The 20,743-nt window shown below is 40.0% G+C and overlaps 1 protein-coding gene across 6 annotated transcripts in view; it reads left to right on the top strand.

Moving 5' to 3' along the window:
• The window catches only part of GATB (glutamyl-tRNA amidotransferase subunit B), an 86,199-nt gene that overhangs the window by 43,768 nt on the left and 21,688 nt on the right, over positions 1 to 20,743 (top strand). For all 6 annotated transcript variants that reach the window (XR_012158598.1, XR_012158594.1, XR_012158595.1 and 3 more), the window contains exons 5-12: positions 389 to 511; positions 3,243 to 3,356; positions 4,063 to 4,147; positions 5,929 to 5,973; positions 7,588 to 7,777; positions 12,257 to 12,390; positions 12,932 to 13,010; positions 20,022 to 20,156. Coding sequence is in view for 1 of the 6 variants with exons in the window: in XM_073341349.1 (XP_073197450.1) it covers positions 389 to 511; positions 3,243 to 3,356; positions 4,063 to 4,147; positions 5,929 to 5,973; positions 7,588 to 7,777; positions 12,257 to 12,390; positions 12,932 to 13,010; positions 20,022 to 20,156 (905 nt within the window). In the remaining 5 variants the exon portion in view is untranslated. The remainder of the gene's footprint in view (positions 1 to 388; positions 512 to 3,242; positions 3,357 to 4,062; positions 4,148 to 5,928; positions 5,974 to 7,587; positions 7,778 to 12,256; positions 12,391 to 12,931; positions 13,011 to 20,021; positions 20,157 to 20,743) is intronic.

Below are 20,743 nucleotides of genomic sequence, written 5' to 3'. Positions count from 1 at the left end.
TTTAGGCCCCACACTTGCAAATGTTGACTAATACCTTTACTCTAGGAAGCTGTAAGAAAACTGTGATTGCATTAATTTACCTGAATGTAATGAGAAAATGAAATTGGGAAATCAGGTGGCCTGTTCTTAGGAACTCTCTCAGAAGAAAGGGAAATATTTTTTCCATCTGTTCCCTATGTCATCAAAGAGGGGAGTGTGTGGAAATGCCTTTAAGTTAAATCTTAGAAATAAAACAAAAAATATCCCCATTTGTACAGTTATTAAATAAAACATGATTTCCCAGTTTTCTCAAACAAACCCAAGTGCTTTCATGTGTTTAGCTTATTGCACTTTAATATGTCAAGATCAAAAGCTACTGCTGGAAATCTTGTTTCTCTCTCTCTGGTAGGTGTTGGCCTCATGGAGGTTGTCATGGAGCCTGATATGAGCTCTGGGGAAGAGGCAGCCGCAGCAGTCAGAGAGCTTCAGCTTATTCTTCAAACGCTTGGGAGCAGCCAGGCAATCATGGCAGGTAAAGGTGGGGGCAGGGCAATGTTCCCTCCAGTTAGTTGTAATTCTCTGCATTTGCAGGGGTAGTTTCACAGCTTCTGGTTATTTTGCTCTGTTGTTGCCTAACATTTAGCATTTTCTTAATGCTGCTTCCTTTTAAAATTTTCAGTGTCTGTATAAGGTCAGCTATGCTTCAAGTATCTTTATGGGCCCAGCTTCCTCTGCAGCACTTGGATTTTTATACTGCCTCATACATCAATTTTACATGATAGACCAGGGCAGGAAGAAGTAGCGCAGTGTTCTTGTTATTTTTCACGTATTGTCTTTCTCTGCTCATCTTGCATGTACTTAACTGTGGATGGGAAACATTGTAACAGTGATTAGTAGTTGAGAGTGAAGGCTCCCGACACAGCTGATTGTGTAAGTTAAATTTTGGGTGTAAAATGATCATAAAACAGATGTTCAGCAGTGAACCAGTGATTTAACATCACCTTCAGCCCCTGAGGTAAGCAAGTGCAACTCCCAGTGAGTTCAGTCAGAGTTGTGCCTGCTCAGCCCAAAGTGGATTGTGACTCTGGGAATGTTGGGGAATGGTTCAGGTTTAATTTAAAATAATGGGTAATTAGTAGTTCTTAGATATTAAGCTCTTTGGGGCAGGTATCTTCATATGTATTTATGCAGGGGGACATTGATCCTTACTTAGGCTTCTGGGCACTACTGTAATAAACAGAACCTTTATCTTGTACCCTCCTGCTAGCTGCTTTTTCTGAGGCAACTTCCACTTCCACTGCCTCACAAGCTGATTGTCTTCACTTACACTAGTTTTACACTATTGTAACTCCAGTGGATTTACACCAGTGTTAGAGGAGACTCGGGCATTCGGTGGAGGTCACTCATTTTGCATACCTTCTGAATGCCAAATCAGCACGTTACTCTGCTACTTATACAGACTTTATGATATACAGTAACTTACTATCATCTTTCATTGCTGAATTTGGCCCTGAGACTTCCATTGGCGTCACACCAACGTATCCCACGTATTCTTTAAAGAAAGACCTGCCATGCTGGCAATATTTTTTCCCCAATATTATTAGATTTTAAACAAAATCGTTTTATTCAGGTGTGCTTAGTGATGTATTTTTTACTATGCTTTTCTCTTACTAGTGTTGTTTGTGTTTAGGTGAGGGTTTGCTCCCTCACATTTTATCTTCCTTCTACTTGCAAGTGCTGGGAAGACACATGCTGAATTCATCATTCATCGCTTTGCAACAAACTGCTTGAAAGCATGACTTTACTGCAAGATGATCAAATAGGAGATGAAGCTGGGCTGTGAGGGAGACAGCCTTTTTTAAAATAAACAGGCCCCAATTCTCTTTTCACTTATGCCTGGTTAATCCCATTCTCTTCTGACTAACAACAGTGAGAGAGTCAAACCCAGATCTTTGATAGCAGCAAAGTGAAGACAGAAGAATACTATTGACATATATTTCTTTTGTTACAAGTGTTCTCTTCTCCTCACCCCTAATGAAAAGTCTCCTTTAAAATGAATATTGGGGTCCCTTCTGTACCTCTCTTCTTCATTTGCCTTCTCAAGGAGTCTCCATCAATACAGAGAAGATTTACAAGATGACATCCATTCAGCTTTTACAGAATGGGCAAGGTCCACTTTTGCAAATTTGCATCGGCTATCCTGAATGGGCTCTAAGACTTTTACACCTCTCTACAGATTTAATGCTGGGCTATTTACATTGTCTTCACTAGTGCTGTTGTATAAATATCAAATATTTGCTTCATTTTACAGCGTATTAATTTTAAGTTCAGATAAGGAGGAAGAGTAGAGAATGGGTTTCCTCTGATATAGCAAGAGTGATATGGGCTTATCATGTGAGAGATGTATGCCTATGTTTTTCTTTTCTTTATGCCTAATTTGACTATCTCAACAAATTCTCTGCATAGATGGATGTTTTGGAGGAATCTGGTAAAACAGAATTACCAGTGAGATTGTCAGACAGGCTCTCCTGGGAATTCTAGTCCACCCCTTGCCTTAGTGCACGTTTGCCCTCTGTGTAACTTTCTGTTTGCCTGTATATGTTATGTTTTTGTCAGTAAGGAAGGATTCAGAATCTCATGTGTTGAAGAAGAAGATTACAGTTGGTTGAGGGAGGAAAAAAACAAGTTTCTGACATTTTGCCCTTCAGCTTTAAATTCCCAAGGATGCTTCAATAAATCTACCCAGCATGACTGCTAAAGTCTTGTGCTCCATGGTAGAGCAGCATACAGCCATCAAGTAGTCATTTCAGGGGGTGTTTTCACACACTTTTGTCAGGGCAGAAAAATAAAAACTGGAATCTTGCAGCCTGCCTTTTTGTTTTTGTTTTTTGTTGTTGTTGTTAATTGCTGGTCTTTTAGTTGATTTACCTTAGTTCTGTCCTCCCTTTACAGGACATAACCTCTCTCCTAGAGTATGGTTTTAAGGACTATGTTTTTAAGGAGTATGGTTTTAAGCCCATGCACTTGCACTGTACAGGTGTCTTTGAGAAGAATCATGTCATTCCATTCCAAAAGGTAGTATTCTCAGAAAATTCAGTGATTGAAGATGGAGATTTAAAATAGAACCATAAATAGGAAGCTGTTATAAGGCAGCTGATCTCTTCCTGACCTCAGATCTTTTACAGTATAAACATCCTGTACATAACATGCTGCTTATTAACATATGCCAAGGTCATCTACTCTGATGATGTTTCCTTTTACAGAGGGTCAACTGAGAGTGGATGCCAATGTATCTGTTCATCACCCCGGAGAAGCTTACGGAGTAAGGACCGAAGTGAAGAATATCAATAGTGCACGATTCCTGGCAAGAGCAATAGGTAAGTGTTATTTGCTCCTTTATTGAACTACAGTAGATACTTTTCATCTAGGTGACAGAACCAAGTATCACAAAATGTAATAGGTTTCAGTACAGGATACCGTAGGTATGTCAGCCACATTGGCTGGCAGTTTTATTGTGAAGTGACCCTCTGTCTTCAAGGAGAGTAAAGTGAATGATTCAGTATTTAGCATGTTCTGCTTTGATAGATGTTAGCAATACAGCAGCTCTGTGTCCTCAGATGAAGTTGATTGCTTTCCCAGGGCACGGTGTCTGGTGTGTGTGACGCGCAAAGGGCTTGCAGCTGCGGTATGGGTATGGGCAGGAAAGGAGAAACAACAGATCTCCCAAGAAAAAATGCAGGGAGATTGGATGGAGAGCTTCCACTCAACCCCTGATGTGATGATGGGAAAACTGCTTTGGCTGTACAGTTTAGCTGAAGTCTGGAGTGTCTGGAACTGGCTGTGGTGTGTGTATGTGGGGGGGACCAACCCCCGAGCCCTCCCTCCCGCAGGAACCAAATGTGTACACAAGAGTGCCAGAGAGAGGTCAGTTTTGCCAGTAATTGCATCCCTAATAGATTGCTTTTGGTTTCAGTAAGGTTCAAATAATCTTTCCATTTACTGCCTGGCAGTGAAACATGCAGTAATGGGCGGTATAAAAATGCAGTGGGTGCAGTGTAACTCAGCTGAAATTTTTTTTGTCAGACTATGAAATCCAGAGGCAAATCAAGGAACTTGAAAATGGACAAACCGTTATGAATGAAACCAGAGCCTTTGATTACAAACTTGGGTGAGTTAATATTTTAGAGAGGTATTTGAAATAGCATCTTTGGAGTTCTAATGCTTCCTAGTGAGATGGTCACTGGTGTTAAAATGTCCTCTCTCCATTTCTGTTTGTTTGAATTACCATTCAGGAGTGTGGTCCCATCACAGGCATTAATTGTATTACAATAATGCCTAAAGACCTCAACTGATGCCCGTTGTGCTAGGCACAGTCCCTTCTTTGAAAAGCTTTCAATTTAAATAGACAAGACAGGTTAAGCGTGGGAGGGGGAACAGGTACAGAACAGTGAAGTCACACAACAGTTCAGTGGCAGAGCTGGGAATAGAACCCTGACTGCCGGGCCCATATCCTATACACTAGACCATTCCATCTCTTCCCCATGTACTGCTCTCTTGCAAGCTATTGAAATTATTTAACAATTGCAGGATCCAGGTAAACTTATTTTAAGCCAGACAAAACTTCCACTAGAGTGTAGTGGGACTTTAGCCTGTGAAAGGCTGTAAGATTGGGCCCTATATGTTTCTGGTGCTATAGCATCAGGACCACCTGATGTATTTTCTTTACTCTCCCCTTTTTGTGGTGTGATAAATGAAGGGGGTGGGGGTAACTCCCTTTTATGGACACCCAGCCGGCCAGCCAGCAGCTATAAAATCCCTCTTAGTAGCTGTTCTTTAATTCCTCTACCTGTAAAGGGTTAAAAAGTCTCACTGCTATGCATAGGTAAAAGGAAGTGAGTGGGCAGCTGTCCAAAAGAGCCAATGGGAAGGCTCAATCTTTTTAAAATTGAAAAAAGACTCCTCTTTTGTCTGTCTTTTGCTGTTCTCCCGGGGAGAGGCGAACAGGGCAGCAGCCATGCTGTAAGATGCTTGGGCCAGGTATGAAAAATCATCAATATCCTACCTAGGAACGACTAATTTAAAACCGAAGACATGTAAGTAGATCAGGAAATGTCTAGGAAGAGAAGATTAGGTTTATTCCTTTTATTTCGTAATGGCTGTGGATTCCTCTGTGCTAACCCCAGGTGCTTTTGTTTTGCTTATAACCTTTAAGCTGGACCTCAAGAAAGCTATTCTTGGTGCTTAATCCTTGTAGTTGCTCTTTTAAAATCTAGCAATACCCTGAGTTTCCAGATGTAGTTTTTCTTTTTTTATTAATAAAATTTACTTTTTTACAGAACGGAATTGGATTTTTGTGTCTTAACAGGTTTGTGCACGTTGTTTAATTAGCTGGTGGCAACAGCTGATTTCCTTTTTTTTTATTTCTTAGCTCTTCCCTGGAGGGGGGCGTGAAAGGGCTTGAGGGTACCCCACAGGAAGGAATTCTCAAGTGTGCCTTCCTGGGCTCTCAAAGGGGTTCTGCACTTGGGTGGTGGCAGCATCTACCAATCCAAGGTCAGAAAAAAGCTCTAACCTTGGGTGTTTAATACAAGCCTGGAGTGGCAAGTATTAATTTTTAGAATCCTTGCGGGCCTCCACCTTCTGCACTCAAAGTGCCAGAGTGGGGAATTAGCCTTAACATGTGGTTTTGTTTCTTTGCCATGTAGCACTAAAGTTAAATATTTGTAATATTGGGAGAAAATGATAAACTCTACATTGGGTTGTGTAGGGGGTAGAATTGGACTGCATACTGAGACACACATTTGCCTTGAACAGGCTTAATGAAGCTTTCTTGAGCTCCATGGTGTGAAGTTATTTGCCACAAAACTAGTTATGCAGAGGTACCAGTATGACTGGAGAAAGAGTAAGACCCATTATATTTAATATTTTACCCATGTTGTCTTATTTTAGGTGTACGATACCAATGAGAGATAAAGAAGGAAAACAGGATTACCGGTAATGACGATCATTTTATTTCTAAAGTTAACTTTTATTCAAGAACTAAAAGCCTAGTTCACCTCTTGAATGCCCTCAACCTCCGTTGACTTCAGTGAGAGTCGAGGACACTGGATTCCTCTCAAAATCAGGTCCTTTTCACAGCAATTCAGATTTTGGGCTCCATCCTATCTATCCCTGCTGAAATCATTGGGGATGTTACTACATATTTGAGTTGGATTGTTGGTGGGCTCAGTTTATATGTTACAGGGTGATTGTGTAGTGGCATAATAACCATTTGGTGTAGTTTTAGGCATGTTTTGAGCTCAGTGAAGTCACTTCTTCTTTTTAAGCATTTACTGAGGAAAATTACAAATGTTCAGATTATGGGGTCTCATATAGCATGATGGCTTATCTCTTCTCCCATGAAAGGCAATGGATGTGTTGCTATTGACTTCAGTGAGAGAGCAGAATTAGACCAAGGCAGAGCACTTTTAAAAATTCCGCCCTATATTTACAAGTTTACAGATGAGCATTTGTGGAAATACAGCAGTAAGTATTATTTGGACAGAATGGATTTTCAGTTTTTGGCAGCTAGTGTGCTTGGGCAGCTGGGGGCTAATACAATAGCCTGGTTAGCCTTTGTTTCTGAGTGCACGGGTGTTAGCTTAAAAAAAAAAAAGTCTGTTTCATGAATTAATTCTCTAATATGTTAGTGTCAGGCCAGATCCTTATTTAACATGGCTAATATGTATAACAACTATAAGAAAATATTCAGGCAAATGTGGGTAGGAAGAGAGTCCAAGCTATTTCAGCTAAAGACGGACAAAACTTATATCAAGTTTTAAATTTCATTGTTTGTGTATTTTGTGAACTTATTTGTGTGCACTAAACACCGAATCGAAATCCAACACATTAAACATGATTTCTTTTTAAGTTCAATAGGCTCAAAGGGTGTGTCTCAAAGGTGAAAGCAATTTTTTTTATGTTTTGAGATTTATCAGTCCATCATTTGTTCATGTCAGTATAAAGTTGCTGTTTGACTCTCAGTGCTATTCTGATGGCTTGAATTCTGATGGCTTTGAGATCCTTTGTTCTTTGATGTTGTCACTCAGTTTTATTTACTATGACATCCTGCTGAGCATGGTAATTTTGCTTTTAACACAGCATGTGGTTTTATCAGCACTCCTCAGGTTAATATGAGAGAGGTTGCAACCTGCACAGAGAACTCCTGGCAGCTGGCTGTCAATATGCTTCTCTCCTGTCCAACCCATACTGCTTTGCTGGTCAGAATCACAATTCATGCACACCAACAAGAGCAATGGACTGCATCGACACGTAATATTTTGGGTGTCAAATTTTTTAAATTACCCTTTTTCTATTGCTGGTTGTTTGTTTGGCAAACAGTGACCGATAATCAGAGTGAAAATAGTGGCTGTGGACTGATTTTTTTCCCTATTTGACAGTAATATACTGAGCTGTGAAGTTTCAGTATCTTGGTCAGTTAAATCCAGTAATATCATTTCCAGAGGAACATTAAATTTTGCGCACAAATTTTACAGCCTGTTGTTGAGATGCTAAGGATTGTCTTGACTAAAAAATAACCCCAAATTCGTCTCTCTTCATTCTCCCCAGGTTCATGCCAGAGCCAAACCTCCCTCCATTGATTCTGTACGATAGTAAATCGTTGCCTGCTAATATGAACCATCAGCAAGTGGTGAATATTGATTGGATTCGGGAGAGGCTTCCTGATCTCCCCAGTGTGAAGAGAGTGAAGCTTGTTGAACAGTATGGGATTCTGCCTGAACATAGTTTCACCTTATTGGTAGGTCTATTGATCGAGTGCTAAAATAAACCAAGAAACTTCAACGTTTCAGTGTTTAGAGAAAACGCACTGTAAAATGTCATATTAACCAGCTGTCAGCTGCCATGGATTTTTAAATTTGGAAATGTGTCTAACAGCTCTCTTAAATTGTACCTCCGTGCCAAATCCTTCAACCAGGCTCAGAAATAACATGTGCAGTTTGTTTCTATGAGAAGTGATTCCTGAGCAAATAGGGAGCTAACAAATTGCTAGTGAATGATGATCTCATCTCTCTCAAAGTGGACTCATAAACAATGCTGCAAGTGTACAACTTTTTGCTGACAAACTAAGTCTTGTCCATAAGTGCATGATCTTCACAGCAGGTATTGTTTTGTCTTTGTGTCTGGAACAGGGCCAAGTGCATTGTCCATGCTTAACAAAATAATAAATGACCATTGTTTTTGTAAAAAATGTACAATACCGAACATGGTGAAAACTTTGCCCCAAAAATGCAGTTGATAAGGAGGTGAGGGGGTTGTGTTTAAAATCTGGAAACCTCTGGAAGCCATCTAAAGACCATCCAGTCTCTTGAAAACAAATTACAGCATCCTTGTGCTCTTTCAATCCTTTTTGAATTGATCCAGCAGTGATGACTTTGTGTGTCAGTATTTAAATCAAATTTTACAGAAATCTCTTGAGAAGAAAGTGACTAGGAAGGTTCTTGCCTTACTGATGTTGCATCTTACTAGTGAGTCACAAGTTTTCCTCAGTCATAAGTCATGTAGAAGTCCTGTGGCTGTGAAGGTAGCAGTTGAGAGATGTTGATTAATGATGTTAAAGTGCTTTGCAGCCAGTGTTTCTCTCCACACATGTATAAGTAACTTCACCTCAGGAAAAATTCTCATTTATGAAAACAAATATGCTTTGATCGAAGGCAGTAAATGGACCCTCCTCCATTTCACCTCAGTAATCCTTTTTTAGCTAATCCTTTCTCCTCTTTTCTATTACATAGTCTCATCAGTGATGATGCAAGAGTCTTCTCCTCTGCAGCTCCAGCCATATGTAACTGCTAGCTCTTTGTCAACTCTCCTTCACTTTGCAGATCTCACTTGAAAACATATTTTTCCTTCCTTTTGCCTCTTAATTTCTCTCCTTTTGCAATTTGTTCTTTATAACTTAATTCTGAAGAAGATTTTGGATTGCTACTTGTGAGAAAGATGTACAAATACAGATGAATTGAAAGTAGATTTTCTTCAATAAATGAAGGGCGGGGAGGTCTCGTCTGCATTCTGGGTCTTTCTCCTTTTAGTGTAGATTAGGATGGCAGCATGTTTATTCTCTGTACAAATTCACTTATTTGACTCACTGGGTGAATAGTTAACCTTAATTCACCTGAAAATTATGTTTCCATTGCTGTTTTAAGCCTAACTCAGAACTACCGTAGATGGCTGATAAGGCCAGATGCACAAATCTAAGAAACAGTCTTTCAAGTTACAGTACCCAAGAGTGTTCATTAAATAAATGGCAGTGGTAGAGGGATGCCTTCAAAATGCAGAATCTGTACTCTACCCCAACTTGTTAGTGTGAACATTATGCACAAAAATTCTGTTAAAATGTCAGACTTCAAAATGAACATTAATTTCTTAGCTCACCATTGTATGAAGGTATTGCAGTAACTACTTGTGTGTGCTCCAGTGTGGAAGATTGTAGCTCCTGCAGGACCTAAGTACAACAGGATGAACTGAAATGGAAGGACATCCTTCACTTTGAATCTCCTTATTTCTGTGGTTTCTTAAACATGTATTGCCAAATTTTCAGCAGATTTTTATAATTGCAATAATTAACTGGGAGTATTTGTAGGAGCACATTTTACGCAGACAGAATCCCACATTTACACATGCATGTAGGCAGTTGGTCATGCCATCTGAGCAGCTAAGTGTTCAGTTACTCAACTTGTGCATGCAAGTTCAATCTCTCCAAACCAATAGGCCTGCAAATATTGCACCTGGAATTAATTGCACCTGCTGAGGCTTTGGCCACGGGTGGTGGTTAACATTTTGGCTTTCTTCCTGGTGGGTTTTTGTTTGTTTGGGTTTTGTTTGTTTTGCTTATTTATTGACGTGAGACTTTGGAGTTAATGTGCTGCCATAAAATAATAAAAAAAGCATATTGACATCCAGAGGTCAGAGTCACTGAGGTATAGAAGTTATAGACGGAAAAGACCTATATGATCATTCATTCTCTTCCTCTACCAGCTCCCTCTAGTATCTATGCACACTCTAATATAGGTTACTGACATGTCTAAAGTACCCTATCATTCTAAAATACGGGTGTGTTAAGTAAGTGCTGAGTACTGCTGTCAGTATATGACCAGTTAAACGGCTTCTATGAGGTAGGTAAAGATCCAAAATATCCTTTGATATGTTATCCAGTAACTGGCAGTAAGGAGATATTTGCTTTAAAGTGTAAATGTTTGTTACGGATACCTTCTCTGCCAGTATTCTCCATTATTTGAATTACACCTTGTTTTTTAGCCTGATACTTATGCAGCATTTTATATTCGTTGTATATGCTACAGTAACGTTAAAAATGTGTTTAATCTTCTCTTGTATCTGGGAATTTTTATCTCAATATATGCTAATCTTTTTAAGCTGATAGAAATGCAGAAGTACTTACTAAATGCAGTTAAGAAAACTGGAAGTTGTGGTGAAAACTAACTGTCTTATATTGAATAGCGAGGGATGAGAGCTAGGATTTTGGAGAAAATTGTTCTCAGTGTCGGTATCCAGTGTATAAGAGCTCAATAGCAAAACTGCCTGCCTGAGATGTTCCATAGGCTGACAAACATCTTCTCAGATAAATATTCCTAATAGAGTCACAGGATGATTTTGGTATTCCATGTTAGTGAATTTGGCTCGAGGAAAGTTGATCAGAATGCACAACTGGTCCAAACTAACTTCCAACAGTAGGGTAGTAAGGATGGTTGGAAATCAAAGGCTGATCAAGTATTTTCTATCATATAACAAATTGCAGGAACAATAAGGAAAATATTCCATTCATGTCACACTGATTCAATTTGGTTCAAGTTTTATTTTAATAAAGCACACGCTTTGTTTCACTCATCATAGACTGGTACTGGTAAAGACGATACTAGGCAGATTTTCAAAAAAAAAAGCACAACGGAGTGGTTGCAAATATGTGCATTTCCATTTGAATATCTAGTAAGTGTGGGTCCGGCAATTTGGTTGAATGTATCCTGTATGAGCATTTTTTGGGCATACCTGCTCCACCCATGTTAAAAATGTGGTTGTAAAGGCCCACAGTATTTGCTAAGAAGGGGCATTAATACCTACTCACTCTTTCCTGACTGAACTTCCAAGGTAATATTGTCTGTTTAGTAATCTTGTCATTTTAAGACTTAATATTCTACGCCTGTATTTGGAATAATGAGTCCTGAGGGCAATTAGAAAAATTACAGTATTTAGTAAGGGATCAATTAAATTAATAATTTTACTTTTAACTTGTATACAAAGTCCAGTAGCACAACTGAATTTGGGTTCTTCCCTTGATAAGTAAGAATGCCCACAATATCCACAGTCTTTTGGAGGTCTTTTGAGTTACGCACTACAGTTACTGAGCGATCATTCTCCAAGTGACAAACATCACAGCATCCATCAGATCCTGCCGTATCTCGTTTACTAAAAACAATCTCAGATTTCTTGTACACTTTAAAATTGAATCTGTGTCCCCCAATGCAATAAATTTCCAACACTGAGGGCCTTCATCAGAGTTGACTTGAAAAAACTAGAACAATAAAAATTCTGCTTCTTCTGGTCTGACCCATCCAAATCACCCAAGGATAGAAACAAGTCCATCTTATTCCAGCAATCTGAAATGTGTCTGCAAGTTGGAGCATTAAATATTTCTAGGTGGCTTCAGAAAACCATTCCTTGGTAAACATAGCATGTTCTTTGACAGCTCATTTCATGAGAGGATAGGAAGACTAGAACGGAACAAGAGAACTCTCAACACCTGCCTTGGGTGAAGCAGCTTCTCCCTGTACACTAATTTCAGGGAAGGATTAATGAAAGATAGAAACTACATTAAATATACAATCTTATCAACCTGGCAGATGGGCTGACAGCTATACTTATGTATTCTTTTCATAGAGCATCTCCTAGTGTAGATTACACTATTGCCTTACTGGAGTTACTAGAGGTTGCCAAGATCTTGCAATGAGTGCACAGATCAGGTTTATCTGGGAATGAGAGAGGACCAGGACTCTCTGAATACACATATGTAGGGTGACCAGACAGCAAGTGTGAAAAATCGGGACAGAGGGTGAGGAGTAATAGGAGCCTATATAAGAAAAAGACCCAAAAATGGGGACTGTCCCTATAAAATCGGGACATCTGGTCACCCTACACATATGTGATGTACCTAAAATATTATTTTTTGTACCTTTCTGTCATTGACCCATTTAATTCTTTTTCTTAACAGAATGAAGACGGATTAATGGAATTCTTTCAAAATGTAGTGAGACAGACCCAGATGAATCCAAAGAAAGTGATTGGCTGGATTCTAAATGATATGCTTTGTTATTTAAAACAACACAACCTTACAGTCAAAGAAAGGTGAAGCTTTCTGATTATATTGAGTTGATCAAACAGAAACATCCGTTTTCCCATGGCCAGACAAACAATTGTGAATAGTATCCTCTAACACCAGCACTGTATCCTAGTTTAGTGCAATGTAACTCCATGGTGGGTGGACAACAGAGTTCCCAATAGCCACCACTTCTTTTGGAAGCCTAGGCCTGTATGGTTCTTGGTGAACCAAGTCTATTCCATACCCTCCAGAGACGGGAAATCTTTTAATCGCTACTGCTTGTAATCCATGGGTTTCCATTGTTATCTTATTAAAATGGCTAAACCTACTCAGCTGACCAAAAATACAATTACATTTTTAAAATTGTATTGACATAGTGTACCACTAGGAGACAAGGTAACTAGTTTGCTTTCAGTAATAACATTTAATCTTTGTTTAAATGACTGTATGTCACTTATACAAATGACCAGGCACCATGTAGAGATGTAAAGATTACGCTGTGTGTGGTGGTTTTTTTGTTTGGGTTTTTTGAGAACTCTCACCCCACCTTAATTTTTTTTAATTTAGTCCAGTCAGTTCTCTCCTCCTGGCTGACCTTCTAAACCTTCTAGAGAGAGGCGCAATTTCTTCTTCAGCAGCCAAACAAGTGAGTTTGTTTTGGACCTACTGTGCCTTTGAAACTGCCACTACTAACTTCATTTTCCTAGTAAATCTCCATCTGGAATCCATATGACTTCCATGGTGTCAGTATATTCATTTTATATTTAAAGCATGAAATATGTCAAACTTCTACTGGAGGTGGGATGTATATAAAATTCAGGGTTAAATAGTAGAGTGAGGCCTGAAACAAATCCCTAACAAAGCCAAACATGCCTGAATTTTGGGAAATTTGGATTTGACGCCACTGACCAGTAATCCCTATAATCAAATCCCAAATTCTGAACACTGCTGCGCTTTGGGAAGGTTAGAATTGACATCCATGTTTTAGTGGCGTGGTCCAGTCTCTTGTGGTGATGCTCGGGGAACTTGCTGCTTCATAGTTCTTAATAATTTGAATAGGAGCTGCAGCTATAAGAAGTCACACATCCCACTGAATGGCAAAGGGCAAAACACAGCTGGGTTTATTGATAAAGATAAATTTGTGTCAAGTGCCTCGTGAGACTGAAGGAGGATGACTTGCCCTTTTGATAAGCCAATGACACTCTTTGCTGCATCTTAGCTAGGCATTCAAGATAGAGCCAACTATTTCCCCCCTCTTTTTTTTTCAAATACTGGCTTATTTAGGCCAATCTCCCAAAATGAAGATGGGATCTAAGAAACTGTGCTAACAATCCATTTGACATCAGGGAATATGTTAATGACCACTATTATAAATAATCCTAATAATTAATTTGTATTGAGGTAGTGCCTCTGGATGCCAATCATGGATGTGAGCCCACTGTGCTAGGCACCGAGCAAACATATAACAAAGAGACAGTCCTGGCCCCAAGATGCTTACAACTTAAGTACAAGACAAAAAACATGGGGAGCACAAGGTAACAATGTGACAATGCCACTTAGAATGGTAGGCAGTGGTCACAGCACACCCAGCTGCCTAACCATTATCAGGTCTTTTTTAGGTTTCATGGGGGAAGTGAGGTGAAAGGAGGGATTTTAGGACACTAGTGAAGTGACTCTGCAGTTGTTTACAGCAAGTCTTTCTCATGCATATTCAGAAGTGTGGGAGAAAGGATTAAGGTGCCTATTTGAAAAATTTAACAAATGGCTACTGAATGCTGACACTCTTGGCAGAGCAGAGGAAGGTGTTTGTGTCACATTTGACAACAGTGAGCATTTTTGTGAGGTTACTGGAAATCTGCAAAAAAAATTGCCTCGGCTTCTTCTGATCTTTCTGGAAAAGCTACTGGATATTATTTTAGACATACACTCCAAAATTCTAACATGTTGAGTACATTTTTGAATCATTTTATAAAATTTATTTTTTCACCATTTTATGTTTGTTAAAAAAAATTAAGATCTTTCATTCCCCTTCAAGATCTTCATTTGAGGTTTTCAATGTAATTTCCTGTAAATTTTCTTTCAACTCCAGTGAAATCCTGTAGTGAAGAAAAAATATATCTGTATATATATTGTGATAAAGTTCCTCCTCTGCCTTGGTGGGTCCTGTGCTTATTGGCGGATTTGCTCACCTCAGAGGTTCACGGCAGCCCTCAGTTTGGCCACTTCCGTGGCTCAAATCTGCCATTCATTTAGTTAGCTTCATCACTGGCCAGCATGGGGAAAAGAAAGAAGAACAATTCCCTCAGTCTCTGCTGATCCACCTAGTAGATCGGGGAATAGGCCAGAGACCTTCCCCTCTGGTGGAACCCACAGTCCAAGTCAACTCCTCCGGTATCAAGTAGGGAGTTGGGGGAATGGGGGGAACCCGGGCCCACCCTCTACTCCGGGTTCCAGCCCAGGGCCCTGTGCATTGCAGCTGTCTACAGTGGCTCCTGTAACAGCTGTGCGACAGCTACAACTCCCTGGGCTACTTCCCCATGGCCTCCTCCCAACACCTTCTTTATTCTCACCACAGGACCTTCCTCCTCTGGTAATGCTTGTACTTCTCAGTCTTCCAGTAGTATGCCTTCTCACTTTCAGCATCTTGCTCCCAGCTCCTCGCACGCACGCCACAAACTGAAGTGAGCTCCTTTTTAAACCCAAGTGCCCTGATTAGCCTGCCTGTCTTAATGGATTCTGCAGCTTCTTGATTGGTTGCAGGTGTTCTAATCAGCCTGTCTGCCTTAATTGTTTCCAGAAAGTTCCTGATTGTTCTGGTACCTTCCCTGTTACCTTACCCAGGGAAAAGGGACCTACTTAACCTGGGGCTAATATATCTGCCTTCTATTACTCTCCTGTAGCCATCTGGCCTGACCCTGTCACAATATATTTGATCATACTTTAAAAAATAAACAGTAAAACTGTGTGGGGCACTGTGACTTTTGTTTGAATGCAGAGCACCTATCACGTTGTAGGTCCTATGATAATATAATAACTATTTGTCTCTTTAAACCTTGCAAGTTTATATCTGTAGAATATTAAACAAACGCCACTGGATAAATACACTAGCTAATGTTTTTTATTCTAAAATAGTCAACAGTGAAATTAAGACACTTAACTCACATAATGAGGTTCCAGGGTTAATGTTCTCAGATCAACAAGGGCAGGTGTTTGCATATTCCTTCCACCTATTGTTTCACTGTAGCTACAGATTTGGAATGAAATTAATGTGTATTCACTTCTGCATGTTTGTCTTTGCATCAAAAAATTGTTATAAAGAGGACAAGCGTTCTAAGTCTGGGTGCTTAAAGTTAAATTAAACTGGCCTCGTTTTTGGTGGAGCTGAGACGTCTCAGTTCATAATTAAGCCAGTCAAAATTGTGGTTGCTCATGGTAGCTGGAAATGGTCTTAAAATAATAAAAGCTTGTAATAGGCAGAAAACACTGAGAATACTTAGTGCATGTGGGTATACAAAAATTCTGTGTACGTGGTTTTTGAGAGCACCCATCAGCCTGGTGCCTGAAACTTTGAATAGGACCTTCAGAGTTTATTTGTAGTTGTTTCCTTGTTGTGGTGTTTAAGTCAGAAAGTTAACGTTGTTTTAATGAAGCTTTTTGCATTTTAATTTATTTATACAAAGGCAGTTTTGACAGGTTATAAAATGAGGAATTTCAGAGAGATTGCATCTCCTGCTTAATTACTAGCTCCTTGTATGCATTGTGCTCTATGATCTGAATTCGGACCCAGAGTAATAACTGTACTGTTTGCCAGTCACTGAGTGATGCTATCAAACCTTGCCACATTTAGAAAAGTATTTTGGTTGCCTAGATGTCAGAAGAATAACAAATGTTTATAACAGTTTTCTGCAGTAGGCAGAGATATTGGATCTCTCTCTCTCTCACACACTCACACTCTGCAGCATTTGAGGTGGGTGGGAGGAATTAACTGCAGTAGTGAAGACAGATCCAACAAGAAAAGATGGAAGGGTTTGATGGGATGAGCAAATAGTCAGGCATATGCATATGCTTGTACTGCAGGAAGTGCCAACAGTTTAAATTTTTAAAAGGTCTGTGCTCATTCTCTGTTGTACAAGGCAATAGAACTCGCATATCAAAGAAGAGACACTGCTGTACAGTGCTGTGTTATGTAATTATAGCACACAAACCAAACTGATCTTCAAAAATAGTATGTACGCTAATCAGGGCTACCATTGCAGGCACATGGATTGTACGAAATTGATTGCACAATGGTTTAGCTTATCTGCACAACAATACTTTGTGACCGAACCATTTGGCACTTCTACATACAGCAGATACCAGGGAGGTAAGCACAGTGTATGAACCTAAGTTGAACAGGACCCTTTTGCAGTCATGGTTGTACCAGCGCAGCCTGGGGAATCTGGAGCACCTGATCCAAAGGGCGCAGCACTTGTTAGTAGCATAGGCTTTTGGATAATTTGCAAACGCAAAGACATTGCATTTTGGGAGGAGGAATGGACCAGAATGGTGAAGCTGCAGCATTTGTACCCATACATGGAACAAGCGGTTGCAGACTTATTTCAACTGAAAACCTTTTCCTAGGTGTCACAACCAGCTTGCACAGTCAACAGTTCTAAAATGCTTAGAATGACACTTGTGTGGATGCAAGACGTGCAAGCTGTTACTAAATCATTCTGACCGATGGTTTGGTACTAGGCATATGTAGCTAGAGCTGGCAGGATCTGGCAATAGTCTGAACCAAACCTCGGCTAGAGTCTATAGTTGCCACTATTGGGATTTCAGGAACGAAGGTAAGACTGAGAATTGCATTTTGGCATTGGAGACTTTATCATTAAGTCTTGTTCTTTTTCAGCCAGTTTATAGCCTGGTTTGACCAGTGAGTGTGGATGAATTAAAATGATTTTACACTGTTTTTAGACTAGACTCTTATCTAGGCTAGAACAACATGTAGAAAAAGAAAAAAATGTAGTGGGATGAGGCCAGAGTTTTGGCCTGTCAAATTTGTCTAGCTTTTTCTATAAACTCTAATATCAATCTAATAGGAAACCATGTTTGAATAGTATTGGTCTCTCAGCTGTGTATGTTTATAACAATGTAGATTCGGGTGGATGAGGGGGAAGGGGCTCTTAAACCCTTGCAACTGATTCTGTCTGGCCGAGAAAAGACTACAAGAGCCCAAGAAAAAGTAAATGGAGTAGAACTGCACTTCTGCATTGAAGTGTTTTGATTATGCCTTCATGAATAAAATGCTTTCTGTTTAACCTCTGAATACTACTATAATATATTACACCAAGGTTCCCCTTATAATGGACTAACCAATATAATTAGCTTCTCCCTCCTTGACTTTCAGAAATAGCCCAAGGAGGATTTGTGTTCACGTACTCCATAGAGGGAGCCAATATTGTACTCAAGCAATAGGATACTTTTTAAAGCTACAAAACCCAAACCGACATAGTTTGCTGTGTATATTTACAAGAGTAAATCCAGTCTCTCCCTGGTCCCCCTAAGATTGTGCATAATGGGCAAAATCTCTCTGCGCCAAGATATGCTTAACATAGGAGATGAGATGGCTGTCAGGGGAACCAGTTATTACTCCCTGATTCTCAAACTTCCCTAGCCCTGACCTAAGGTAGACCACTCAACAGGCTTTTCTTGGTAATTCTGCTTGGAGTAGAGGGTTTTGTTAGTAGTTTTGTGTGTGTGTGTGTGTTTGTATTGTGTGTATTGCTTCAGTGCCCTCCTCCTTCCCTGAGAAAGGACCACGGTTTAAGAATTGCAGGTATGGTACATGCTAAACCTAAAATCAGTTTCTGCCCTTTTCTTAGAAAGATGTGGGTTCTTCACTGGTTAGTTTCTATTTTGAGCAAGATCTCTGGGGAGTTTTTCTCTGAGCTAGCTTGTGCAAATTGCAAGTTGCACTTCCATGAGGTGTGACATGGAGTCACAATGCCTCAGGGGAGCTCAGGGAGAATTACCTTCCAGAAAGCTTCCCATCTGCTCCCTTGGGGAAGACTGAGCACCTGCTGATAGTGGGGAGGAAGCAACTGTGGGTGTCCCTTAAGTGAGCTCTCAGAATAGTTGGTGAAGTGGACAAGCCCAGTGTCTGGCCATGGGTCAGCTGAATTTTTTTCCTAGTATATTCCAGGTGACTCTGTAGCGGTGCTAGGGAATGAACTGGAAGGAGAGGCATCTTGAGTTTTAGATAGGAACAGATTAAACTGTGTTTTACAGATTTAACACTTATGGTGGTTGTAACTCTGATTGGATATCCGTAATTTTAATCATTTGATCTGTCTTTTCTGCTCTTCTCCCTTTCACAAGGAAAGCACAAGACCTGCAGTGTGGCTTCACAGGACAACTTTGCTGTTGTTCTCTCCAGGCCTGTGGCAAAACAAAAACAATACAATTCTATTGGGGGGAGAAGGAGGGGTTGGGGCATCGGAGGCAAATTTGAGTCGCACCTGGCTTGGAGTATGTAGCATCAATGCAGGGTTCTTAAAGTACCTGCCACAACTGTCACATCATTTCATGCTGAATGGCTTTCATATTGGAGAAAAATCAATGAGAGGATTAAAATGTCATTCTATTTATTTTGTTTTTCATAAACCACCTTGCTGCACTGCTCATTATTGAAAATGGCTTTAAATTAGGGCTCCTCGCCCCAGCCTCCTCTTGATCCCGCAGCAAATTTATAGTGCTGCATTTTTGACTTGGAATTCATTTCCATCCTGGCACACCGGGATGGCCCGAACATACAATTATGTCTTCAGGGCAGGAGCAAGCAGAAGCAGCTGTTTTAATAAGGGCTTTCTCTCTCACATCCCCCATCACTGAAATAAGAACAGAAAATGACTGCCCAAGGAAATTGCTTTTTTATAAATGCTCTCTTCTGCAAGTTTATTCCATGGTGATAGCCCTGGTACAAAGTAGGGAAACACATTCACATGAGCTAGTAATTATTGCAGAAGCTTAGGTTCACCCAGCTATTCCTGGAGGTGAGATATGGATGGGATGGGGCTGCCACATGGATTCTGATTTGCAATATTCATTTTCTATTTTCTATTAAGCATCCTCACTCACTCCCTCCTGTGGTGATCATGGTCTGTAAATGAAATGAGTTACCTGGAATCTGAATAGGCACAATAGTTGTCTAATTGTCAATTCTCTGAGGTGGCATTCTCTGCTGACCATGCATGTTGTAATTTCTTTTAGCAACACTTGTATGAACAACAAGGGATTATTGCACCATCTTCTTGTATGGCAATCCTACAGTAGGGGCACAAAGAGCATCACTGTTGCAAAGCTATGTGACATGCATATTGTGCTTCAGAATAAAGGGAGGGGATGTGGTGATGCTCTGGATTATTGCATTTGACTTTAAACTGTGTTCAGATCATAAATTAAACGGAGTTGCTTGATCTCATCCTGGTGCTCTTGGGGTGGGCACTAGCAAGTGAAGATTGAGATGTGTCCACAGAGCTGCCTGGGAAAGTTTGTCTATCACATAAATGTTAATCCTTTGCTTTTTTCCTGCTAAATTCACTCATACATTACTGGAGTGGGAAGTGTGTATGCAACAGACACTGACTCCCCTCCTCTACCTTTTTTGATGCTGCAGGTGTTTGAGGAATTGTGGAAGGGGGAGGGGAAGACCCCTCTTCAGATTGTTAAAGAAAAGAAACTTGAACTAATCCAGGATCAGCAAGAGTTTGAACAGATCTGTCAGGCAGTGATGGAAGGACATCAGGAAGAGGTGATTCGAACTGGGTGGGAACTGATTACAGAGGCTTGGACATGGTGGTGGTCTGTGATGCTAACGGGTTTAAATTGCCATCTTTTCTCTGGCTCTGCATTTGTTTGTACATCTTCAAAGAGAAATGAAGGATTTATTAGTCTGGCTTGTCCAAGAAGCCAAGTCATTCTGACTATGCATAAACGTGATAGTGCAAGAAAACTAGCACAAAAAAAGTCCTATCCCTTTCAACTGAATGTGTGCAGAGAGCACTTTTGTTACCCTGGCCTGGCAGTTTTGATCAGTATAATTCCCTGATTTTTTTTCTTGTCATCTTAGGAGATATCTAAGGTCAAAGAGATGAAATTAATATAACAGTGTGAAAACTCAGGGTATCTATCAAGAAGTCATTATTTATTCTATATGAATAATATTAGCTTCAAAGGAGATAGCATCAATGTTGGTAAGCCAAAAAGTTGGCGTTTATTGGGTCTCTTTGCAAAGACCATGTCTCTTCTCCCAAGGAATGTATACTGACTGGCTAACCCTCGTGAGCAACCTTACACTAACACACAGTGTGTATTGCATTTCAAGATTCTAGAGATTTT

The sequence above is a fragment of the Lepidochelys kempii genome, chromosome 4 (genome assembly GCF_965140265.1).
Source record: "Lepidochelys kempii isolate rLepKem1 chromosome 4, rLepKem1.hap2, whole genome shotgun sequence".
In the NCBI taxonomy this organism is placed as follows: domain Eukaryota; kingdom Metazoa; phylum Chordata; order Testudines; family Cheloniidae; genus Lepidochelys; species Lepidochelys kempii.
This window is presented reverse-complemented; position numbering and strand designations above follow the sequence as displayed.